Raw genomic sequence first — 20,395 nt, 5'->3', positions numbered from 1 at the left:
AAGTGGGCAGCAACTAAGGAGGAATGCAGAAGACACTTCAAAGTAGGGAATAGTTTAAGGCTTAAAACCTGTAAGACTGGAACCTTGATTCTGAGTTAAGTGTATGTCCTGTCAATCAGGATCTGGGAAAAGCCTTTTAGCTCAACATTAAAAGACTGAACAATCCCTGAATATGTAGTTGGTAGAATGTTGTGTTTGGACCAGGGTGACCTGGGTTTCAAAATCTTATGCTCATCCATGAGACTCTGAGTCAGTTCTTCCACTTTTCAGCCTAACCTACCTCACAGGGTTGTTGTGAGAATAAAATGGAATAATTGCCTTGGAGGGAAGGCAGGATACACATATGCTTAGTAAATAATGAGTCATCGACAATGCTCTTTACAAAGCAGACAGGTTCTCAAGAGTGACAGAACCACTCTTTGTGACTCCCCATTGCACCATCAAGGGAAATGCAGGAAAAGGGTGTGACTAGCAAAAACTTGTCTTTTGCATGCCATTACTTTCTGTTGTTGGTCAGCAGGCCAGGGAGGAGACTAGTTTCGCTAAAAGTTAAAGAAAGGGCAAACTTCACCAGGACTCACTTTGGGGCAAGTCACATTAAAAAGAAAGGGGCAGGGCTTGTGTAGGATCATGGATGAGCTCTTGAACGACTATAGGGCTGTTAGAAAGGTTATTTTAAACAGGAAACAGCAACAGTGCCCCACTGTTTTTTGAACATTTGCACTATGGTATGCACTATGCATCCCTAAAGTTTAGAGAGGTCCATGATTATAGAATCATAGAATAATTAGAGTTGGGTGGTCTATAAATCTTTATACATAAAAAAGCCAGCTAAGCATTTGGCTACACTATGCCATTTGTTTACTTTAAAAATACAGTAGCATTACTAAAATGCTTTCAGGGCCTCTTTACCCTCATTAGGCAGTGGTGGCTGGTGCCCAATGGGGCTGGTAGGATGGAATGTAGGGAGGTCAACAGTAGGCGGAGCCAGAGCCAATGACAGATGGAAGAGCTGATTAATTCTAATTTTATTCCACCCAGACCTTGCACTGCTTGTAAATAAAACAACAGGTGAGATAGGTGGGGCAGTGCCCTATATGCCCTAAGGGTCTACCCTCTACTGTAATTACGGTTGGAAGGCCCCCTGTGCATACCTAATATCTTAATATCTGTAGAAATCAGTTTTAAGTGTTTTTACTATCATGTGTTTTCCCTCCCCTTCAAGGAACCCAGGGAATTCGTCATTCTGTGAGAGGCTGGTCTCTAGCAGAAAACATTCTGCATCTTTACAGAACTCGTCCTTAGCTTCCCTTTGGGTAACCCATGCTAATTAAACAGGTAAAGCCAGTTCTTATAGTAATAGCTTCATTACAGAGAAGAATCTCTTGCAGTGATTTTAACAGTGGTACTCCAGCACTGTTTCAAGATCTGTGTTTGCATAATGTCAAGGACCAGACATATCATGGAAGAAACATGTCTGATAAACTCTTATATCATGATTCTTTGTGCTGCCCAGCTGTGGCAATACACTGGTTTGTGGCAGTATAGCAATAGCAGCATCCTGTCTGAAGCAAGAGACACGCCAGTTCTGCTACATTGTCTGTCGGTTCTAATCCCATTATACTACTGCATATCAGATATAAGGTGCAGAGCTGACATAGTTGATTCAGAGTATAGCTACACATCAACTGAGCTAATAATTGCTACTATTCTCTTTAACAAGGAAATGATTTCATTAAAGGTTTGTTGCAACACTGCTAAAACAGCCAAACATAAGTCATCGCTGGATTTCCCCTTCAGGCCGATTTATTTCTTTAAGGGTCAGACATTTTATATTCAGATATCCTAAGAAGAGAGCCAGTGTGGTGTAGTGGTTAAGAGCGGTAGATTCGTAATCTGAGGAACCAGGTTCGCGTCCCCGCTCCTCCACATGCAGCTGCTGGGTGACCTTGGGCTAGTCACACTTCTTTGAAGTCTCTCAGCCCCACTCACCTCACAGAGTGTTTCTCATGGGGGAGGAAGGGAAAGGAGAATGTTAGCTGCTTTGAGACTCCTTCGGGTAGTGATAAAGCGGGATATCAAATCCAAACTTCTCCTCCTCTTCTTCTTCTTCTTCTTCTTCTTTTTCTTCTTCTTCTTTCATAGGAAACTGAGACAACAATGGGTTGTATCCAATGTTAGTCATAGACTAGATCCATTCAGATAAATTGACATGATTAAATCAAATGGTCCATTAATGCCGAAGTTTCACTTTCTGTAGGAGGCAACCCAATAAAGATCATGACTCTTAAAAATGAACCATCCACTTTGCTCCTACATTAATTATTATTTATGCATGATAATTAATGTTCACCTATTGTTGAACCAAAAAAGGGACGCGGGTGGCGCTGTGGTCTAAACCAGTGAACCTCTTGGGCTTGCCGATTAGAAGGTCGGCGGTTCGAATCCCCATGACGGGGTGAGCTCCTGTTGCTTGGTCCCAGCTCCTGCCAACCTAGCAGTTCGAAAGCACGCCAAAAAATGCAAGTAGATAAATAGGTACCGCTCCGGTGGGAAGGTAAATGGTGTTTCTGTGCACTGCTCTGGTGTCGGTGTTCCGTTGCGCCAGAAGCGGCTTAGTCATGCTGGCCACATGACCCGGAAAAACTGTCTGCGGACAAAGTCCAGCTCTCTTCGCCTGTAAAGAGAGACGAGCGCCTCAACCCCAGAGTTGTCCGTGACTGGACTGAACTGTCAGAGGTCCTTTACCTTTACTGTTGAACCAGTTTCCTGGATATCATAAGGTGCAGACAAGTTTTAATAAAAATGTAGCAAGTTAAAGTAAGCCAGAAAAGTAGGAGTTCTGTGTCAGAAAAAATATGAACTGGATCTGCTTGTTTCTTCTTACTGTTTTAAGAGTCTTTAAACACAAAATAAAAGTGTGAGATTTCCACACACAGAGAAAATCTATTAAACTTGAGGCCAGGGTTATTTAGTTCCTGCCATGGACTGTTCCCTACTACTTGCCATTATGCACTGTAACCTAGTGTTAGGATGAGAATCTTGTGTACTCTCACTCCCATTTCCCTTCACCCTGACTATCATGACCAGTTATCAGGGATGATGGGAGTTGTGGTCCAACAATATCTGAATTGTGGATAGAGTTGATTCTTAGGGAGGTATTCAACCAAGTTTACTCAGCATAGGCCGACTAAAATTAATGAACATGGCTGTGTACATACTATACCTTTAAAGAACATTCAAAGCACATTCTCCACCCCACCACCAAATTCTGGTCACTTTAGTTTGTCAAGAGTTCCTGTGAATTATAACTCTGTGAGGGGAATGGCAGCCTGTCCCGCTTTGTCGCTTGAGGTGAAATGGAAAAGTGCTGCCCCAGCACCACCACCCCACCTAAGCCTCTCACCAAACAGCAATGACAGTGGCAGGTTCTGGTGAGATCTCATGAGATCTCACAGAGCACACAGTATCTTGTGAGATATTGCTGGAAGCCACCACCACTTCTCTGCCAGTGGCGGTGGGGCAGGCAGGCAAGGCGCCCATAGAGGCACTTTGTTTTGGGGTTCCGCCACTGAAGTGTCTGTCTCAGCACACCTCTTAGGCTGAAAACTATGGATTCTCACCCAAATGCATTTAAGGAGTTCATATCCTAGCTGGATAAGGAACCATGCACAGAGTTGGGTGCTAAGATGCCACTAATCCAGATGTCAGGGCTGCAATGTTCCATTAGAAAATCCAGCCTGCTGTCTGGGAGACAAAGTGGGGAAATGTGGATTCAGATCTGCTCACTTCCCAACCGTTAAAAAAACCCTCTGATTTTAGCAACCCCCACCTTTCTAACATAGCTCCATGAGTGATGGAACAACTGCAGCTACATAAGTACATAACTGGATAAGGACGGTAGTGTAGAAATTTTTCCAAGGTTCAAAAGCATTGCAAAAATTATTTTTGTATCCTACAATATAATTCAGGAGTTTTGAGGGTTGGCACAGTTGGACACCTACTGAGGGTCCGCACTCCAGAAGGCCCCCCCACAACAACGGCTTCTTGGATCTGTTCCTCTTCACCTCTGCTTCTTGTTGTGGCTCCGGGGGAATGAACAACAACAGCTGTGGTGAGGAAGAGTGACTGTCTAGACCAGGCATAGGCTAACTTGGCCGTCCAGATGTTTTGGGACTACAACTCCCATCATCCCTGACCACTAGTCTTGTTAGCTAGGGATGATGGGAGTTGTAGTCCCAAAACATCTGGAGGACGAATTTGCCTGGTCTAGAAAGTCAGCAGTAGCAATGATGAGGCAAAAGAGCAGCACCTGGCAACAGTGGCAGAAAAGAGGCCAATGTACTGAGAAAGAAGGCTCCACCCTAAATCCACAGGCACAACCTACCATTGTTTCTCATTGCTTCTCTTCAGCGCATGTATATGTATGTGTATATGTATATATACCGCACTCTGAAAAGGTCATCCATCAGGGCGAACAATTGCATTCAACCCCATTGGCCTGAACTGACTGGAAAGGATCTGTGTCGTCCAAGAATGCTTACATCTGAGTATTACAATTCTGTTACTGTACAGAATGTGAAAGTACTTCATAATTCTAGACTTGCTACCTTCTTTATATATCTTCATTCTGATGCAAGCAGTTCAAAGTGCAGACCAAGACTGTTATAAAAGTTGAAGAGCGGAAGAAAGGTTATATGGGATGCAACTGCTTCTTTCTGTGGAGCTATTCCTTTCCTCCACAAGATCCTTGTAGCCACTGGGTAATATAAATATCAGGAATTAGGTAATGCTGCTTCAGGCAGAATTAACTGCTCCCTCATGATTTGCAACTCTCAAAAAGAAGTTGGGACAGTCACAAAGTGAAAAGCTGTTCAGAAGCTAGTTGTGCATGTTAGTATGTTAATGACAGGGAATCATATTTTTTAATATTTATACACTCATACGGGCCCCCAAAGCAGCTCACAACATAATAAAACAAGCACAATAAAATCAGTTTACAAACAACCTTACTAAAGTTTGCAGCAACATATACAAAACAGTGGCAGCAAAAAACCCACATCTAAACAAAACTGTAATAACAATCTTTCTGAAGCAAGGGAGGTAAGGGACTAAATAAACTTAATGAGGGCTCAGTTGGTTGAGCATGAGACATCTCTGGGTTGTGGGTTGGGCAAAAGATTCCTGCATTGCAAAGGGCTGGACTAGATGAACCTTTTGGTCCCTTCCAACTCTACAATTCTCTGAGTCTATGAGTTCCAGAAGTAAGATGCCAGCACAGAGAATGTCCTATCAGTGGCGTAGCGTGGGTTGTCAGCACCCGGGGCAAGGCAAGAAATTTGCGCCCCCTAACCCTAACCCCCAGATGTTGCGCCCGGTGCGGCCGGCCCCCCCTGCACCCCCCACGCTACGCCACTGTGTCCTATCCTTATCATGTACACCTCAGATGGTGGAGGGATGCAAAGCAGAGCCTCCTTAAAAGATCTTAAGCAGTCATGCAGGAGCAGGTGGTCCTTCAAATAAAACTGGCCCATGCAAGCTGGCAGGATTTTGGAAGTGGTGGATCATCTGCCACTTCACTCCCACGCTCATAATCCTCCACTGGTTTGGTGCTAGTATAGAAGCAGACCTGACTTCAGGAAAAGTGGAAGCTTTTTTGTGGCAGGAAGGAAACATTAAAAACTTCCCTAAACAGGGCTGCCTTCAGATGTCTTTTAAAAGTAAGATACCATATTTTTCACTCTATAACACGCACCCAACCATAACACGCACATAGTTTTTAGAGGAGGAAGATCTGTAGGCATGCCACCCGTAGGGATTTCCTCCATAACACGCACAGACATTTCCCCTTACTTTCTAGGAGGAAAAAAGTGAGTGTTATGGTGCAAAAAATATGGTAGTTGTTTATTACCTTGACATCTGATGGGAGGGCGTTCCACAGAGCGGGTGCCACTACCAACAAGGCCCTCTGCCTGGTTCCCCATAACTTCACCGCCAGAAGGCCCTTGGAGCTAGACCTCAGTGTCCAGGCTGAATGATGGGGGTGGAGATGCTCCCTCAGGTATACTGGGCCGAGGCCGTTTAGGGCTTTAAAGGTCAGCTCGGAAACATACTGGGAGCCAATGTAGGTCTTTCAAGACTGGTGTTATGTGGTCTTGGCGGCTGCTCCCAGTCACCAATAAATGCCATCCCTTGACCAATCTGACATTAACAACTATCAGAACTATGAATGAGATAATCTCAGGTACACTGAACCATATCATTTACACAACATGCATCTTCAATAGCCTCAGAAAGCTATTGGGGCCTACAGCATGCTGCTTTTATTGGTGAAGGGTGCTCTTGCTGAAAACCCTGCTCCATTATATTCTGAGGCACCTAAACATTCATGAAAAGCCATCTCATGGAAGACTCACACCAATTTTCTAGTGATGTCAGGAAGGTATGATAAAGTCAGGGCCCCTTCAAATATCCTTTTTATTGCACATTCAAGATGATATGTGCTCCTGATGGGATTTGAAAAGTTTTGGGATGGAACTATTGCTTCATTTCCAATCAGTGCATGTCCCATAGCTTCCTAATGAATTCATGCAACTTTTAATACCACAAATGTTCAGGATGGGATGGTGGTTTGTCCTGCTTCGGTTGTGCTGTAGTGCAAAACAGCCCTTCCACACAGCAATAATGTGGTTACATTAGGAAAGCATTGCAGAACTAATAAAGTGGAATGATGTGTTGATGGTCCGGTATAAATCAACCACTTATGCCCTATTACTGAGTCAATGACAAGTTGCAGAGCACGCCCCCCCCACAAAAACACTAGTCTGGAGGGGCACTTAGTGAAAAGTGTTCCAGACCATCTGGAGTTTTCATCCTATGACTACAGCTTCTGAGTTGAGAGGCACCTGTTGCATAGAAGAATGTGTATGAGAGATTAGAAGGGGAGGATTGGGGGACCACAGACAAGGGTCACCCGAACCTAAGGCCAGCCTTGGCTCGAGATTTCACAAATCTTAATAGCAATATATAGTGTCTGTCAGAAAACAGAAATTGTGGAATGAAGTTTTTATTCCTTTAAGCTAGCTCTCATTCTTTAAATCTGGGCATTACAAATCTCTCTCTGTGTGTATGGTCCAGAAGTTCCAGTACAGTCCAACCTCAATTTTTGAAAGTCTCAGCTGCTGAATGTTTCGTAAGCTGAACACCGAAAACCCAGAAGTGAACGCTTCCATTTTCGAATGCGCCTTGGAAGGTGAATGGCTTCTGTGGCACATTTTTCTTTTTTCCACATTGACTTTGCAGCCAGACCTTTGATCCTTGATTTTTGAACGTCGAACAGATTTCCGGAATGGATTATGTTCGAAAACCGACATTCCACTGTATTGTGGTTTTTACAGATGAGGATAAAAAGAGTATGCTGCCAGTCACTGAAGCCACCTAAGCTAGTGGTTTAAGCTTGAATGTGAATATTCTGAGGAAGGCAAGCTGTAGAATTACTCGAGGAGCAAAACATTGAAGTTGGACTTCATGAGGGCCAGTTCACCAACTCCAAACACCTCACTTTCTGCTCACTTGTTGACTCGAACCGTAATCTGCGCATTGCATAAAAATCCACTGCAAGTGCTGCAATGATGTCAGTCCTCTGACAAAACAAATCACACTTTTAAAGGCCTTAAACTTCTTAACACCCCCACCCCCACCATCGTACTCCACCTCATTCATTGCAATCAGGCTCCAAGCCCTCTCTCCTCACCAATGAGTTCCCCTCCACCCACGACATCGAGCAGCCTCAAATTTCATGGAAAGCCCCTTTGGTGTTGGATCTCAGTCGTTCATGCTAGTACTCCTCGCCCCCGAGTTTGAGGCTTCATCAAGCGGTGGACGTGTGAAGCGCCTCAAAGAGAGGATTGAAACTCCTAGGGACCGATGTCCCTTCACCCCCGTAATAAAATATTTTAGGGAGCCCCCCCCCCCGCAGTTGATGGGCATTGCCATTCAAATGGTGTCCGTGTGCCACGTCTTGGCACCGATTAGGTGGGACGGGGCTTACCTTGTGGCCCCTATATTTTATTCAGGTTGGCCCCCCTGGCCTCCAGAGTCTCACAGGCTTGGGGCACCCTAACCTGGGGGGCCCCCTGAGAGTTCAGTCCAGGAGCAGCGAGGGGCCCCCAAGCCATCCCCTAATGCCCGAAGCAACGCAGAGAGACCGTTGGCCCTGACCTCGCGCCGCCGGATCCTGGCGGTTAGGGGTCTCCTCCCGCTGGACCGTTGGGCGCTGACTTGGGGCCTCGTGCTCCCCTCTGGCAGGGGAAGGAAGCCAGGAGGGCCAAGGGGGGATTCCCTGCTTCGCTCCCTCGCTCGCTCTCCGTCTGCGGCGCGCGCGGCGTGTCTTTTGTGTTTGTACACACAGAGGCGGCCGCGGGAAGCCGAGAGTGGGCAGGGAGGAAGCCGCGCGGGCGTGGCCTCGCCTTCCCTCCATTGTGCGCCATTGGCTGCCCTCCTCGGCGGGGGCGGGGCCTGGGCGGGGCTAAGCGGCGGAGACGGCCCTCCCGAGTCAGCCATCTTTCAATTGTGCTCTCAGCCGCCGTCGCCCGCAGCAGCTTTAGCGCCTCCTCGCTCTTCCTCGCCTGCTCGGCAGCCGCGCTCAGCCTCAGCGGACGGGGGTAAGTCGTCAGCCTCGCTCCCTCCCGCGGCGGCGGCGCCCCCCGCTCACGCCAGCTTAGCCAGGGACCCCTCCGGGCTGCCCCCCGAACCTCTCCGGCAAACTTCTGGGAAGAGCTGCGGTTGGGGGGCAGGCGAGTCCCCAGCGCAGCCGAGGAGACGGCTCCTTCGCGCAGGGCCCCCCCAGCCCCACTTCGCGCGGCTCCTGCCCCCCTCCAGCGCCCTCCCCGCACCCCGGACCCCCACCATCCTCCTCCCCAGCCCCTCACCTGCCCCCTCGGCCCCTCGTCGCCCCGCATCGGAGCTGGGAAGCGGCTGCAAACTGGAGCCAGTTGCCAGCCCGGGGAAACTCTCCTGCCTGCCTGCCTTCCCTGGCTCCCCACAGTTGTTGCTCAGCTTCACCATCTTGTCTCTTTTCTCTGGTCACCGACCATATTTTTTTTCTCCCTATTGCATAAAAACAATAAAAAGGGGAGAAATGTGCCCAGGAAACGATCCAAACCCAGCGCGATTTGGGGGGATTCTCGGTCCAAACTTTTCCTCTCCCCGGTAGCCCGTCGGACCCCACATAGTTTGGAGCTGCTGGGGGATTTTTTTCCGGGGGGTTGTTATTGTGTTGCTATTTTATTTTTTTATTTTTTCCCCCTCCCCGTCTCTCTCTTTCTCTCCCTGCAATAGGGAGTCTAAGGCTGCATTTCGTGATTGTTTCCATTTTGTTGGGGATGAGTTTGCCAGCGAGAGGCGCTTGGGAGCGAGGCAGCCTCAGCACTGGCAATTGGGCAGGCGGGAGCAGCACCGAAAAACCTGACCCCCCAAAAGTTCGTTGCTTTCTTGCACTTAAAATCTGACGTGATATTTCCCCCCCTTCCTTTTGTGGAATAAAACCTGGCTCGTCTACGGCTTCCATTTGTTTCTCCTTCGCGCGCACGGCAGGGCGAGGGGAACGGTGGCTGCTTTGCAGGAGAACACTTTAAGGCTTGGGAGTCCCCCTGTTTTCTTTTCTGTTTTTAAACGGATTTTTGTTTTTGTTTTTTGCTCAATGCAAGCCATAATTCAGCTGCACGTCCCCCGGCGTTTTCGGCAATTATTGGCACTTTTTCTGAGCCCACGGGAGGGGGTTAGGAACCGCTTGTGTTGTGTTGGAATCACCCCTCTCTCATCTTTTTGACTGCTGCTGCATCGCTCCAGTTTTTTGCCCTGGGCAAGGGCTGCATTTTAGCAGGCTACTACAATCCTAGGCATTTATTTTACTGTTAAATAAATTAGATCCCCCCTCCCTGACCGTTTCACCATCCAACCCAGCACTTGCAAGGGAAAGGATTTCTTTATGTGGCAAGCTCGCAGGTGGGGAAGTCTGCTGCTTGGCTTGCTACCGGAGGTGTGGATCCGCAGCTTTTTAATCGCTCAAGGTTTTGGAGGTCCTTAACATCCGAGGCATTGTTGTTGTCTTTGTAAAGGCAGTTTTAAAAACAAATAAATCTGCATTTTCGGAAACCCTTCCCCCCCCTCTGGTGGCTGCTGTGTGGCGGTATAGTGATCGCGTGGGTGATTTCTTACCGATAGGTGTAAGGAAGAGAAGTTCGCGGGAACATGGCTCGTACCAAGCAAACTGCCCGTAAATCCACCGGTGGGAAGGCGCCCAGGAAGCAACTGGCGACAAAAGCCGCTCGCAAGAGCGCGCCCTCTACTGGTGGGGTCAAGAAACCTCATCGCTACAGGTATAGAAATGACCGCGAACAAAAGTATTGTGATGTTATAGTCCCTAAACAACGCGGATATGTTTATCGGAACGCAACTTTTTGCTTTGGGGATTTTTTAAAAAAAAATATTTCACGTTGAATCGGATTATACTGGCAAGGTCTCCGTTGTTTCTTCTCTTGACGAAAAAGAAAAATTTCAACATAAAAATATTTTATATTGAACATTTCCTCCGAAAAAAGCTGTAAGATCGCCTTTGATAGTAATATATCAATGGTATTGATTAAATGGATTTTAAAAATAAAATCTGAAAATCACAATATTAAGTTTAAAAAAACAAATCTGGTTCTGTCGTGTTTAGGATGTAGTAATAGGGCTTGCTGATTAATGGAGGTGTTGGAAGAAGCCTGCTTTATTTAAAACTTGCCGAGCCTGATAATTTTTCATTTATTTAAATTAGTTTAGCTCCTCAGCTGTTACTGTAAAACTGATATAATTTGTTCATTGTACCACTAGAGGGCAGTAGCTGCCTCCAGATAAGCAGGTAAATAGCAGGCTTTACACTTTTAAATGTTGTTTTTAAGACTGTGTATACACAAATGGATAAATTGTAATTACTGATATTCTTCTAGTAGCCATTTTTCTTATCAATTTCATAATATTTACATTGCATAAAGAGGACATAAAGAAAAATGAGTACTGAGAAGAGACTAATGGTTTCTAGCATTCTGTTTTGGACTGTTCTTTTTAGCTGAAACCTATTTGACTTATTTTAGCATGTCACTGCTTAATTTTGTAGAAGTTGGTCTTGCACAAAATGTTCTTGTATGCTCATGTCTCTTGAATGGAACAGTTATTCAAACTTTCATTTCTCTCTCTGGAATTTTGTATGCTCTATTTTTCGGAGATGAAGACAAAAAGCTTATTTGTCTTGTTTCTTCTTCTTTGTTTGATCATTTAAAGGCCAGGTACTGTGGCTCTTCGTGAAATCAGGCGTTATCAGAAGTCAACCGAACTTCTGATCCGCAAACTTCCTTTTCAGCGCCTGGTGCGTGAAATTGCTCAGGACTTCAAAACAGATCTGCGTTTCCAGAGCGCAGCTATTGGTGCTTTGCAGGTAAAAATCATATTGTATCTTACTAGCTGCCCTTAACCCCCCAAATGGCAAGATGCCCCTTAACAGAACTGATAATGCATGTCTGAACAATATAATTTCAGGTGAGTACTTATCAGTGTTGTCCACCCCATAACCTTATATATGAACTTTGTTTTCAATTAGCCATTTTGTGTTCCAAATTGTTTCTAAGTTACAATTATTTAGCTTTTAAAAAGAGACATGGGGAAAGGTGCTTAGAGGTAAACTCTTTCTACTAAAGTAATTCAGCTGACTTTTAAAAATATATACATGAGACTTAATTTACAACTGTCTCAGACAGGACACATGTGGGCATAGCTTTACCATCACAAATGACATGAAAAGCCCTTTCTAGAGTGCAGCCATTAACAGCACTGTGCCGTTAGTACGTGAGGGAGTATGTGATTGGTTACTTCCATACGCTCATCTTATTGGTTGAGCTGTTTCTATGGTTAGTCAAAACTTCACGCAATTGGTGGGTTTCACAAGTAAGCATCCATGTGTTTGTAGGTACGCAGATAACTACCAGCATTTGGGAGAACTAAAGTAATTCACCTCCTTGAGGAAGATCTTAAAACTTGAAATGTTGGAACATAAGGATTTCAAAAATAGATCTCCTAAAGGAACTGCAAATGAATCCACTATTTCTTTCCACCACCCTTCAAGATTCATTTTTTAATTTTTACTCTGCACAAAGGTTGACCAAATCATTTCTGAGATTTGTCAGGAATATGATCTACGTTACGCTGCATCAGAATACTTAGCAGCTTCTGCCTTTGTCAAATCTCCAAGTAACTTCCACACACCTTTCCTCTTTCCACACATCATTAGGAAGAGCAAGGGGTACCTGTTAGGATGTGGTTGGGATACACCTGGTATGTGAGATGTACTTTTTGAGCCCTTCTATAAGATAAATCATTGAAGACAGAATGCTGCACTGGAAGGACCTTGGTCTGATCCGGCAAGACAATCTGTATGTTCTCCAACAAAACACAAAGCTTGCCTTAGTGTGTTAGATGTGGTGATTTCAAAATATGGAGATGAAACCTGTGCTGTTTTCAAGTTCTTTTTCTTGGTTTATTTCCACAAATTGCTGATGTGTAAGTAGTTATATGTTAAGAGCATGACACTGCCAATTCTAGGCAGATCCAGTGTATTTTCCAAAAGCAGAAAGGCACATTATCCCTTTCCATGCAACACTTATGTGCACAAGAGTGATGTAAGCATGGCTAGGTTGTGGTGAGGACAACGACTTAACAAGGGAGAAGCAGCCCTTATTTTGTAAGCGATGCACTCAGAGGGCAGAGAGCATTTAGTACTTTACAGACCTATTTGACATTCTCGGAAGCAGTTCCCAGACAGAACTGATTTGTCAGTCATGGGACTCACATAAACCCAAATGTTTTGCAGCATGCTTTGCCTTCTCTGTGTGATGTAACACTGTCACCTCCTGCTCTAAAGGGACAGAGGTACAAGAAAGAAGTCCATTAGCCATCCTGAGATTAATGTCGGCATATCACAATGAAGATTTGTGTGTGAAACTTGTACAGTTCTACACAACATATGCAGAATTCAAGCTAAAACAGGTGTCTAAAAAATTCAGCACATTCTATAATCTAGACTCTAGATGAAGCCTGCCTTATTTGTGGCCCATCAACTCTTAACACAACCCACCATCATGCTGGTGCATGACACCCACTGTGTTTGCAGTCCCAGACTGATGACCAAAGAATAGGAATTTTATTGACGGCTGTATAGGGTCAACAGGCTGCACTTGTCTTGTGTACAGTCCTCCAGCCAGGGTGCTGTAAGGTTTCTGGCTATCCATTGCCAGATTATGATTTTTAAAGCAAGACTGAATGGTTGAGAAATCAGAGTGCAACATGGACATCAAAGAAGTCGCTTTATTGTTGGTAAAAAGTAGCAGTGGTGCTGCTGCTTCATAAAACCCACAATACACCTACATTCCTTGGCCAGATCCTTGTCCAATCCTGGCCTTATTTTAATCCCAGGATGAGCAGGCATTAGGCTTTAATTTTTATACCACAACCCTGAGACCTACCAGCCATAGCCAGGTGCATATAGTGGCTCAGGAGGGATAACATAATGAGAATTAAGGACAGCGTACCTCTGAGCGTATGCCTGGTCCATATTAAAAATCCACATCTATCTTCCTTTCTTTCAGTAGCCAAAATTAGGGTGGAGTGGGAGATACCTATTAGTTGTTGGTTTTGCTAGATAGTTGGGAGCCAGAAAACTTGACCGTCATACTGTAAATGCCCCAGAGATGTATCAGTAGATCCTGATCTCCCTACTGCCTTTCCTGTGAAGATGGATTCTGAAGTTTTATACAGTGCTTGTGCAAGCAGAAAACAGCTTGCACAAACAGCCTTTCCTCTTGCCTCCATCCACCACCTGAAAATCTTCAGAAGGTTTTTTCCCTTTAATTTGGGGGGTGTGGAGCATCTCCTGAACAGTGGGGCTTTCAGTCATGGCTGCTGTGGGAACATGCCCCAAATCAGGCAGAAAGAGTCCCTCTGCCTGATTTTGGATGATTCTCCACCCATTCCACTTCAGTCCTTAGAACATGGCCCCCGTTATTCAGGAGGGCCCCCAACCCTCTGAAGAGGGTTTTTGGAAGATACAAGTAGGAGGACGGGAATATCTGTTGCGTAAAGAGCATTATGCTCATGTAACTACTCGAAACAATCCTTTAACTGTTGTTGCCCCTGTGGAAGAGTTAACTTGCTACAAACTGCCTTAGTGGTGAATCAGGATCCAGTAGGGGCTTTTGTTTTGTAAGCTACAAGAACAGAATGCTTTGGAGAAGATAATACATACATTAATTATGATGGTTAATGCCCAATCCAGGTGTGGAATCAATCAGAGACAGGATTTTATAGTTGGGTGTATCAGAACTCTAGGGCTACAATACCTTGTTTTCTGTTTACCAACATTTATCTACCACTTGATTTTAACACAACCTCTAAATGATTTACAAGGAACATCATGTAATTAAAACATGGAACACACATTTAAAATCAGCAGTAAACTAACAAGAGATTAAAGCATGCCAAGATCTATGTGTGGATAGGCTTTTTGGCAGGTGCCAAAAAGGATACCTCAAAGGTATCTGATGTCAGACATCAATAGGCAGAAAGCGCCAAATTGTAGGTGCTATCGCACCAAAAGATGTATTTTCCCCTCCCAATTGCACAAGACAATTTAGAAGAGAGACATAGCGAAAGTGTGCCAATGTTTGTAATTACTTGAGGGTCTGTGCACTTTGGTTAAAACATTTGAATTATTTTCTTCTCTCAACAGGAGGCAAGTGAGGCCTACCTGGTTGGCCTGTTTGAAGACACCAACCTGTGTGCTATTCACGCCAAACGTGTCACAATCATGCCAAAAGATATCCAGCTAGCACGCCGCATACGTGGAGAGCGTGCCTAAATTCTTCTAAGATGGATTTGTCATTCTCAAAACAAAATAAATCTCTTCTTCCTGTTATTGGTAGTAATGAACGTTAGATATTTTTTTCCATGGGGTTAAAAGGTACCTAAGTATATGGTTGCAAAAATGAAAAAAAAAAATAGAGGACAGAATCGGGTATTGGCAAGCTCTTTTTCATTTTCATTTGTGTGTGGATTTTTAATATAAACGTGGGGACATATAATGCATTATTGCTATCAAAAACCATTTCAGTGAACATATTTCAGCAGTTCAACTTTATAACAATTATAAATATGCCAGTCAAACTTTTCTGGACAATGCCAGCATTTGGATTTTTTAAAAAAATAGGTAAATTTCTTATTGATGGCAACTATATGGTGTCTGTAACATTTTTATCATACAGTAGATTCCATCCATTCGCTATACTTTTCTAACTAAGTTGTCCTACATGCAAGTACATGTTTTTAATGTTGTCTGTCTTCTGTGCTGTTCCTGTAAGTTTGCTATTAAAATACATGAAATAACATTTGTTTTTTGCCTTTAATTTTTAACCCTGCCACATTGACTGCTAGTTTCTGTAAGTCAGCACCAATAGAAATTCAAGAAACACGCATCTCTTGCACTGCTTCCAAACTAAATGTAGGAAAGTGTGCATTTCTGACTCGTATTGAGAATTGGAGCCATATCAAAATTTATATGTGGTGGGGAAACACACATGGATGTAGTTACCAGTTCACACATGTGCGCATCCACTTCAATAACGGCAGTATTGAACAAAGCTTCCCTTCCAGCCAATTCATGTGAATTGATCTTTTGGTCTGATCTTTCAGTTTACAAGTATATAAAAGCAGCACAGTTACTACATGAATTGGCCACCACCAGAAGGAATGAGTGTCTCACATCTCCTAGGTGGTGTGTTCTATCTTCACTTTAATCCTATGGGGGGAGGGAGGGAATCTGCTTCCTGCACAGACTGAAAAAGTCCCTAAATGTAGCTGTGTGTGAATCTTGACTACTGAGTCGGAGCTTCCATTTTGAGTGTTCTCAACCCCTTGCCTGCCTTCTTGCTGTTTCCAGCCATTTTCCAGAGCGCATTCTGTGGTACCTCGGGTTAAGAACTTAATTCGTTCTGGAGGTCCATTCTTAACCTGAAACCGTTCTTAACCTGAGGTACCACTTTAGCTAATGCGGCCTCCCGCTGCCACCGCTGCACAATTTCTGTTCTCATCCTGAAGTAAAGTTCTTAACCTGAGGTACTATTTCTGGGTTAGTAGAGTCTGTAACCTGAAACGCCTATAACCTGAGGTACCACTGTACTCTAGCTAGTTGGGTCAGTTTCTCAGATTCAGCTGATGATCCATTTTCTTCTGCGATTCTTACAATCATGCTGCAAACTTGCACAAATCAAATTGCACTTCCATCCTGCAGAAACTAATATACAGTTGTACCTTGGAAGTCGAACGGAATCCGTCCTGGAAGTCTGTTCGACTACCAAAATGTTCGGAAACCAAAGCGCTCCTTCTGACTTCTGACTAGCTGTGGGAAGCAAATGAACAGGTTTGCGGCGTCAGGGAGCCAAAATGTTCGAGAACTAAGCTGTTTGAAAACCAAGGTACAACTGTATACTCTTCTCTTGCCCCCAACATGGTTACACTGATGCAGACCTGGTTTATGGGTCACCCTGGGGGAATGCTCACAGTTCATGCCCCCCGCAAATGGTTACCCGTTTCTATATGCCCCATATATGGAGTGGAGGAAATACATTTTTCACTTTCTAAATTCCTAAATCTAATCTTATGCATAGTTAGGAATATTGAAAGAATCAAAACAATTCATATTCGGTGAAGGTTTTGCTTGACTTTTATTTAATACAAATGCATTTGGACCCTATTTTCAACAATCAAGTCACAGTGGATAGAAAAATAAACCTTGAAAGGGAGAGGTTCTAAGAGCAGCACACCAGAAAAGACTGGTTTTGAAGCAAGTGGGTTATTAGATTTAAGATGTTTTTTTAATGCCACCATAATGGGTGAAGGAACATTCACAGTGATGTTTGTTAAATAATTAAATGGCTTTCTTTTAAAAGGAAAGAAGTTCAATGTAATTTTATCTCAAAAAAGCAGAAAACTTGATTGTTGGTACTGGCAATCAATATAAGGGCAGTTATATTGGAACTTGAACTGTGTTGGTTTGTGGAAGGAGACAGTAACACAAAGAACAGAAAGCACTTTGCCGGCACGCAGCAGAGTATTAATTTGTGCATTATGTAGCATGGGAGTCAATTCACTTTGTAATTGTTGGCATCCCTCTGTCTCGAGAGACAATGGAGTGAACCCCCAGGGGTGAAGTCAAACAACAGTGTTAGCAGCACCTTAAACCCCCCCACACCTTTGTTTTGGATCCTGTGGCCCTTTAGATGACATCAGCTCCAGCCATCAGGACTAATGATCAAGGATAATGGGATTTGTAGTCCTCTAATGTTTAAAAGGTTGCAAGTTACCCATTCCTGGTTAAGGACATGAAGTTCAGACAGTTTAAATCAGCAGCCATACAAAATTCAGCATGTTCTGTCAGTGTGGAAGCTATAGCTCTGTGACACAAAGTAATCCAAATCTCATAAACTATTTAACTGATTCAGAAAATATGAATTGCATTGATTTTAGTTGGTATGTGTGTATGAGAGAGAGATGTTTTAATACGTAAAGGTAAAGGACCCCTGGACGGTTAAGTCCAGTCAAAGGCGACTATGGGGTTACGGCGCTCGTCTCGCTTTCAGGCTGAGGGAGCTGACATTTGTCCACAGACAGTTTTCTGAGTCATGTGGCCAGCATGACTAAACCGCTTCTGGCACGATGGAACAACGTGACGGAAACCAGAGCGCATGGAAACACTGTTTACCTATTTATCTACTTGCACTTCTGTGCTTTAGAACTGCTAATTTGGCAGGAGCTGGACAGAGCAATGGGAGCTCACTCCGTCGCGGGGATTTGAACCGCCGACCACCTGATCAGCAAGCCCAAGAGGCTCAGTGGTTTAGACCACAGTGCCACCCGCGTCCCTTTTTTAATATGTCCACTCTTCTGTCAGGTGCCACTGAATAACAGGCCATCTTCAACTAAACTAGAAGTAGCCAGTGCTGATAACACTCTAGCAGCCCGCAACCTTTAATCAGCTCAAGGGTGGGGGGAACTCAGAAAAGATTTGGGTGGGGGAAGAAGGTTCAATAGCACAAGGATAAGCCTTTCATTGAGAGAATCTTAGTGCTGTGTCGATTACAACCCATCATCAGAAATATGGACTTACCTATCAGGGGTGTGAGGGAACAGAGATGACTGCCAGAGGGCAAGCAGCCTAGCCTTGGGTAATTCTGAGGTTTCTTCTGGCTTTAGTAGGTTTGTGATTATGCTGTGAGAAATTACTAACTGCAGATTTGTAAGATAAGTTGCACACACGCACTGAAGGTATGAGACGGCAGGGAATGGAAGAGAAATGGGGATGTGCGCCAACTAGAACAAGAAAGGAAGGGGCAACTCCCTATGCAGAGAAATGGGGGGAATCTATCTGTGTGTGACAGTGATGTGAGTGGCTTCCAGATAATTTCACCAGATAGCAGCTGTCTAATGAGATGGGCATTAAATGGAATGTCAGGGAGGAGAGCAAGCTCTTGGAATAGGTTAAATTCTCCTCTGCAAAAAATGCAATATCCACTGGTATCCAGGCGATTGCCAGATGGTATCTGAGCATCTGCAGGGGATAGTGATTACTCTACATAGCAAGAGGAGAAAAGGGAGGGTGAGGGGCAGGAAAGTAGGGTGAAAACACAACAGAAAGATATTTCAGAAAGGCTTCTGTGCTACCCTGGGAGGCTTCTCTTTTTATTTTGGGAATTTCCGTTCCACCCCTTAAAAAAAAGAAAGTCATTCAGGTGAGAAAAAAGTAACAGACCAAATATACATCATCATAAAAGCATAATACTAAAGCAATTGTAAAACAGCTATTTTAAAAGCAGCTGAAACCATTTTAGACGGCTGAGGAGATTCCGCCCCCCCTTTAAGCTTTTATGTAATGCTGAAAGGAGAACAGTGCTGGCACTAGCCAAGTCTCCTTGGGGAGGGAATTCCAAAGGTGGAGGCCACCACTGGGAAACTTGCTCTTTTAGGCACCACCTGCCTTGCCTAAATCCAGAAAGCCTTGACAGATAATTTCATTCCAGGGGCAGGTTAGTGTGGCAGCAGGCCTTTATTATTTCACGTGCTCAAATCCAATGCCATATGCATCTTTAAATGTGAGCACCAGCATTTTGACTTCTATTCTGAATCAGAGCACAAAGTAATGAAGCTCTCCAAGTAAGGATGTTGCCAGTGCCCCGCCACTTTTAGTAAAAATATATAACAAATAGGTCAGATTCATGTTCTTTTCCATACAGCAGCAAGGTGAGGGGGAGTGACCTAGCGAAGCCTGGCAGAACATCTTACTCTATGATCTTAACCCCCTCATGAATTAATTAGAGTTGAGCACGCTGGTTATAGGAGACTCAATATCCCATAATGTGCATCTGATTTAGGCCAATGTTTGCCAGCCTCCAGATATGTGCACATGTGATTGCTTCCACATAGTCTAGGAATCTTCTTAATTTAACAGAGGGTAATGGGGAGGGGGGTCAAAAGGAAAAAAACAAGGGACGCTAACAATTTTACCCTGTTTGTTGATTGTTAGCTACATGGTCATTTAAAGCCATGATGATCACAGAACAGACATTTCTTTAAAAACCAAAACCCTGTTTTTACACCAACGATCACTACCTAAGTGTCCCCACCACATCCACTATTCTCATTCCCTTTATTTTGATATTCAGAGTCCCATTGCTTATTTATCCAAAATGGCACCATCCACTCACTGGATGGCAGTATCATAAGACTTGTGGGGAGCCCCAGGGTCTTCAGAAGTACAAAAATATTTAGAAGAAAAACTCAAGTGTATGGATAGGCAGGGGGAGAGAGACGGGGAGAGAATCAAAGCAGCCCAGTGAGGACTGAGCATGCTCAGCGGCTGCAGACTCACAGGGGGGTGGGGGTGGAATAAAAAATTTGGCACATGGAAAATGGAACAAAGTGGCTGGAATATTGGAGATCCCAGCATTCCACATTGCAACCATTTGTTGCCAGTCCCACTAATAATAATAATAATAATAATAATAATAATAATAATAATAATTTATTTGTACCCCGCCCATCTGACTGGGTTTCCCCAGCCACTCTGGGTGGCTTCCACAAAAAACAAAAATACACTAATATGTCATACATTAAAAACTTCCCTGAACAGGGCTGCCTTAAGATGTCTTCTGAATGTCAGGTAGTTATTTATCTCTTTGACATCTAATGGGAGGGCGTTCCACAGGGCGGGTCCCACTACCGAGAAGGCCCTCTGCCTGGTTCCCTGTAGCTTTGC

At 44.3% G+C, this 20,395-nt stretch overlaps 1 protein-coding gene and 2 long non-coding RNA genes across 4 annotated transcripts; 2 read left to right on the top strand and 1 right to left on the bottom strand.

The window, feature by feature from the left end:
* Positions 1-7,050: 7,050 nt before the first annotated feature.
* Positions 7,051-8,433, bottom strand: LOC310759330. Its single transcript, XR_014546313.1, has 2 exons — positions 8,221-8,433; positions 7,051-7,642 (listed from the first exon to the last, which is right to left on the bottom strand). It is a non-coding gene; the product is annotated as an uncharacterized lncRNA (long non-coding RNA).
* An 89-nt stretch (positions 8,434-8,522) lies between these two features.
* H3-3A (H3.3 histone A) lies at positions 8,523-15,471 on the top strand. 2 transcript variants are annotated; one of them, XM_083606329.1, is made up of 5 exons: positions 8,526-8,663; positions 9,340-9,479; positions 10,225-10,379; positions 11,323-11,476; positions 14,819-15,471. In XM_083606329.1, the coding sequence occupies exons 3-5, from the start codon at positions 10,252-10,254 to the stop codon at positions 14,945-14,947; spliced, it is 411 nt and encodes a 136-aa protein (XP_083462455.1). In that variant the 5' UTR covers positions 8,526-8,663; positions 9,340-9,479; positions 10,225-10,251; the 3' UTR covers positions 14,948-15,471. The 2 variants fall into 2 exon arrangements, with proteins under 2 accessions (XP_083462454.1, XP_083462455.1); XM_083606328.1 differs by lacking the exon at positions 9,340-9,479 and having other exon boundaries at positions 8,523-8,663.
* LOC310759331 lies at positions 11,483-13,494 on the top strand. The gene is made up of 2 exons (XR_014546314.1): positions 11,483-12,601; positions 12,637-13,494. It is a non-coding gene; the product is annotated as an uncharacterized lncRNA (long non-coding RNA).
* Positions 15,472-20,395: the final 4,924 nt, after the last annotated feature.

The sequence above is a fragment of the Podarcis filfolensis genome (genome assembly GCF_964270895.1).
Source record: "Podarcis filfolensis genome assembly, chromosome: 3".
NCBI classification, from domain to species: Eukaryota; Metazoa; Chordata; class Lepidosauria; order Squamata; family Lacertidae; genus Podarcis; species Podarcis filfolensis.
Note: the sequence above shows the minus strand (reverse complement) of the source record. Positions and strands in the feature narration are given on the sequence as shown.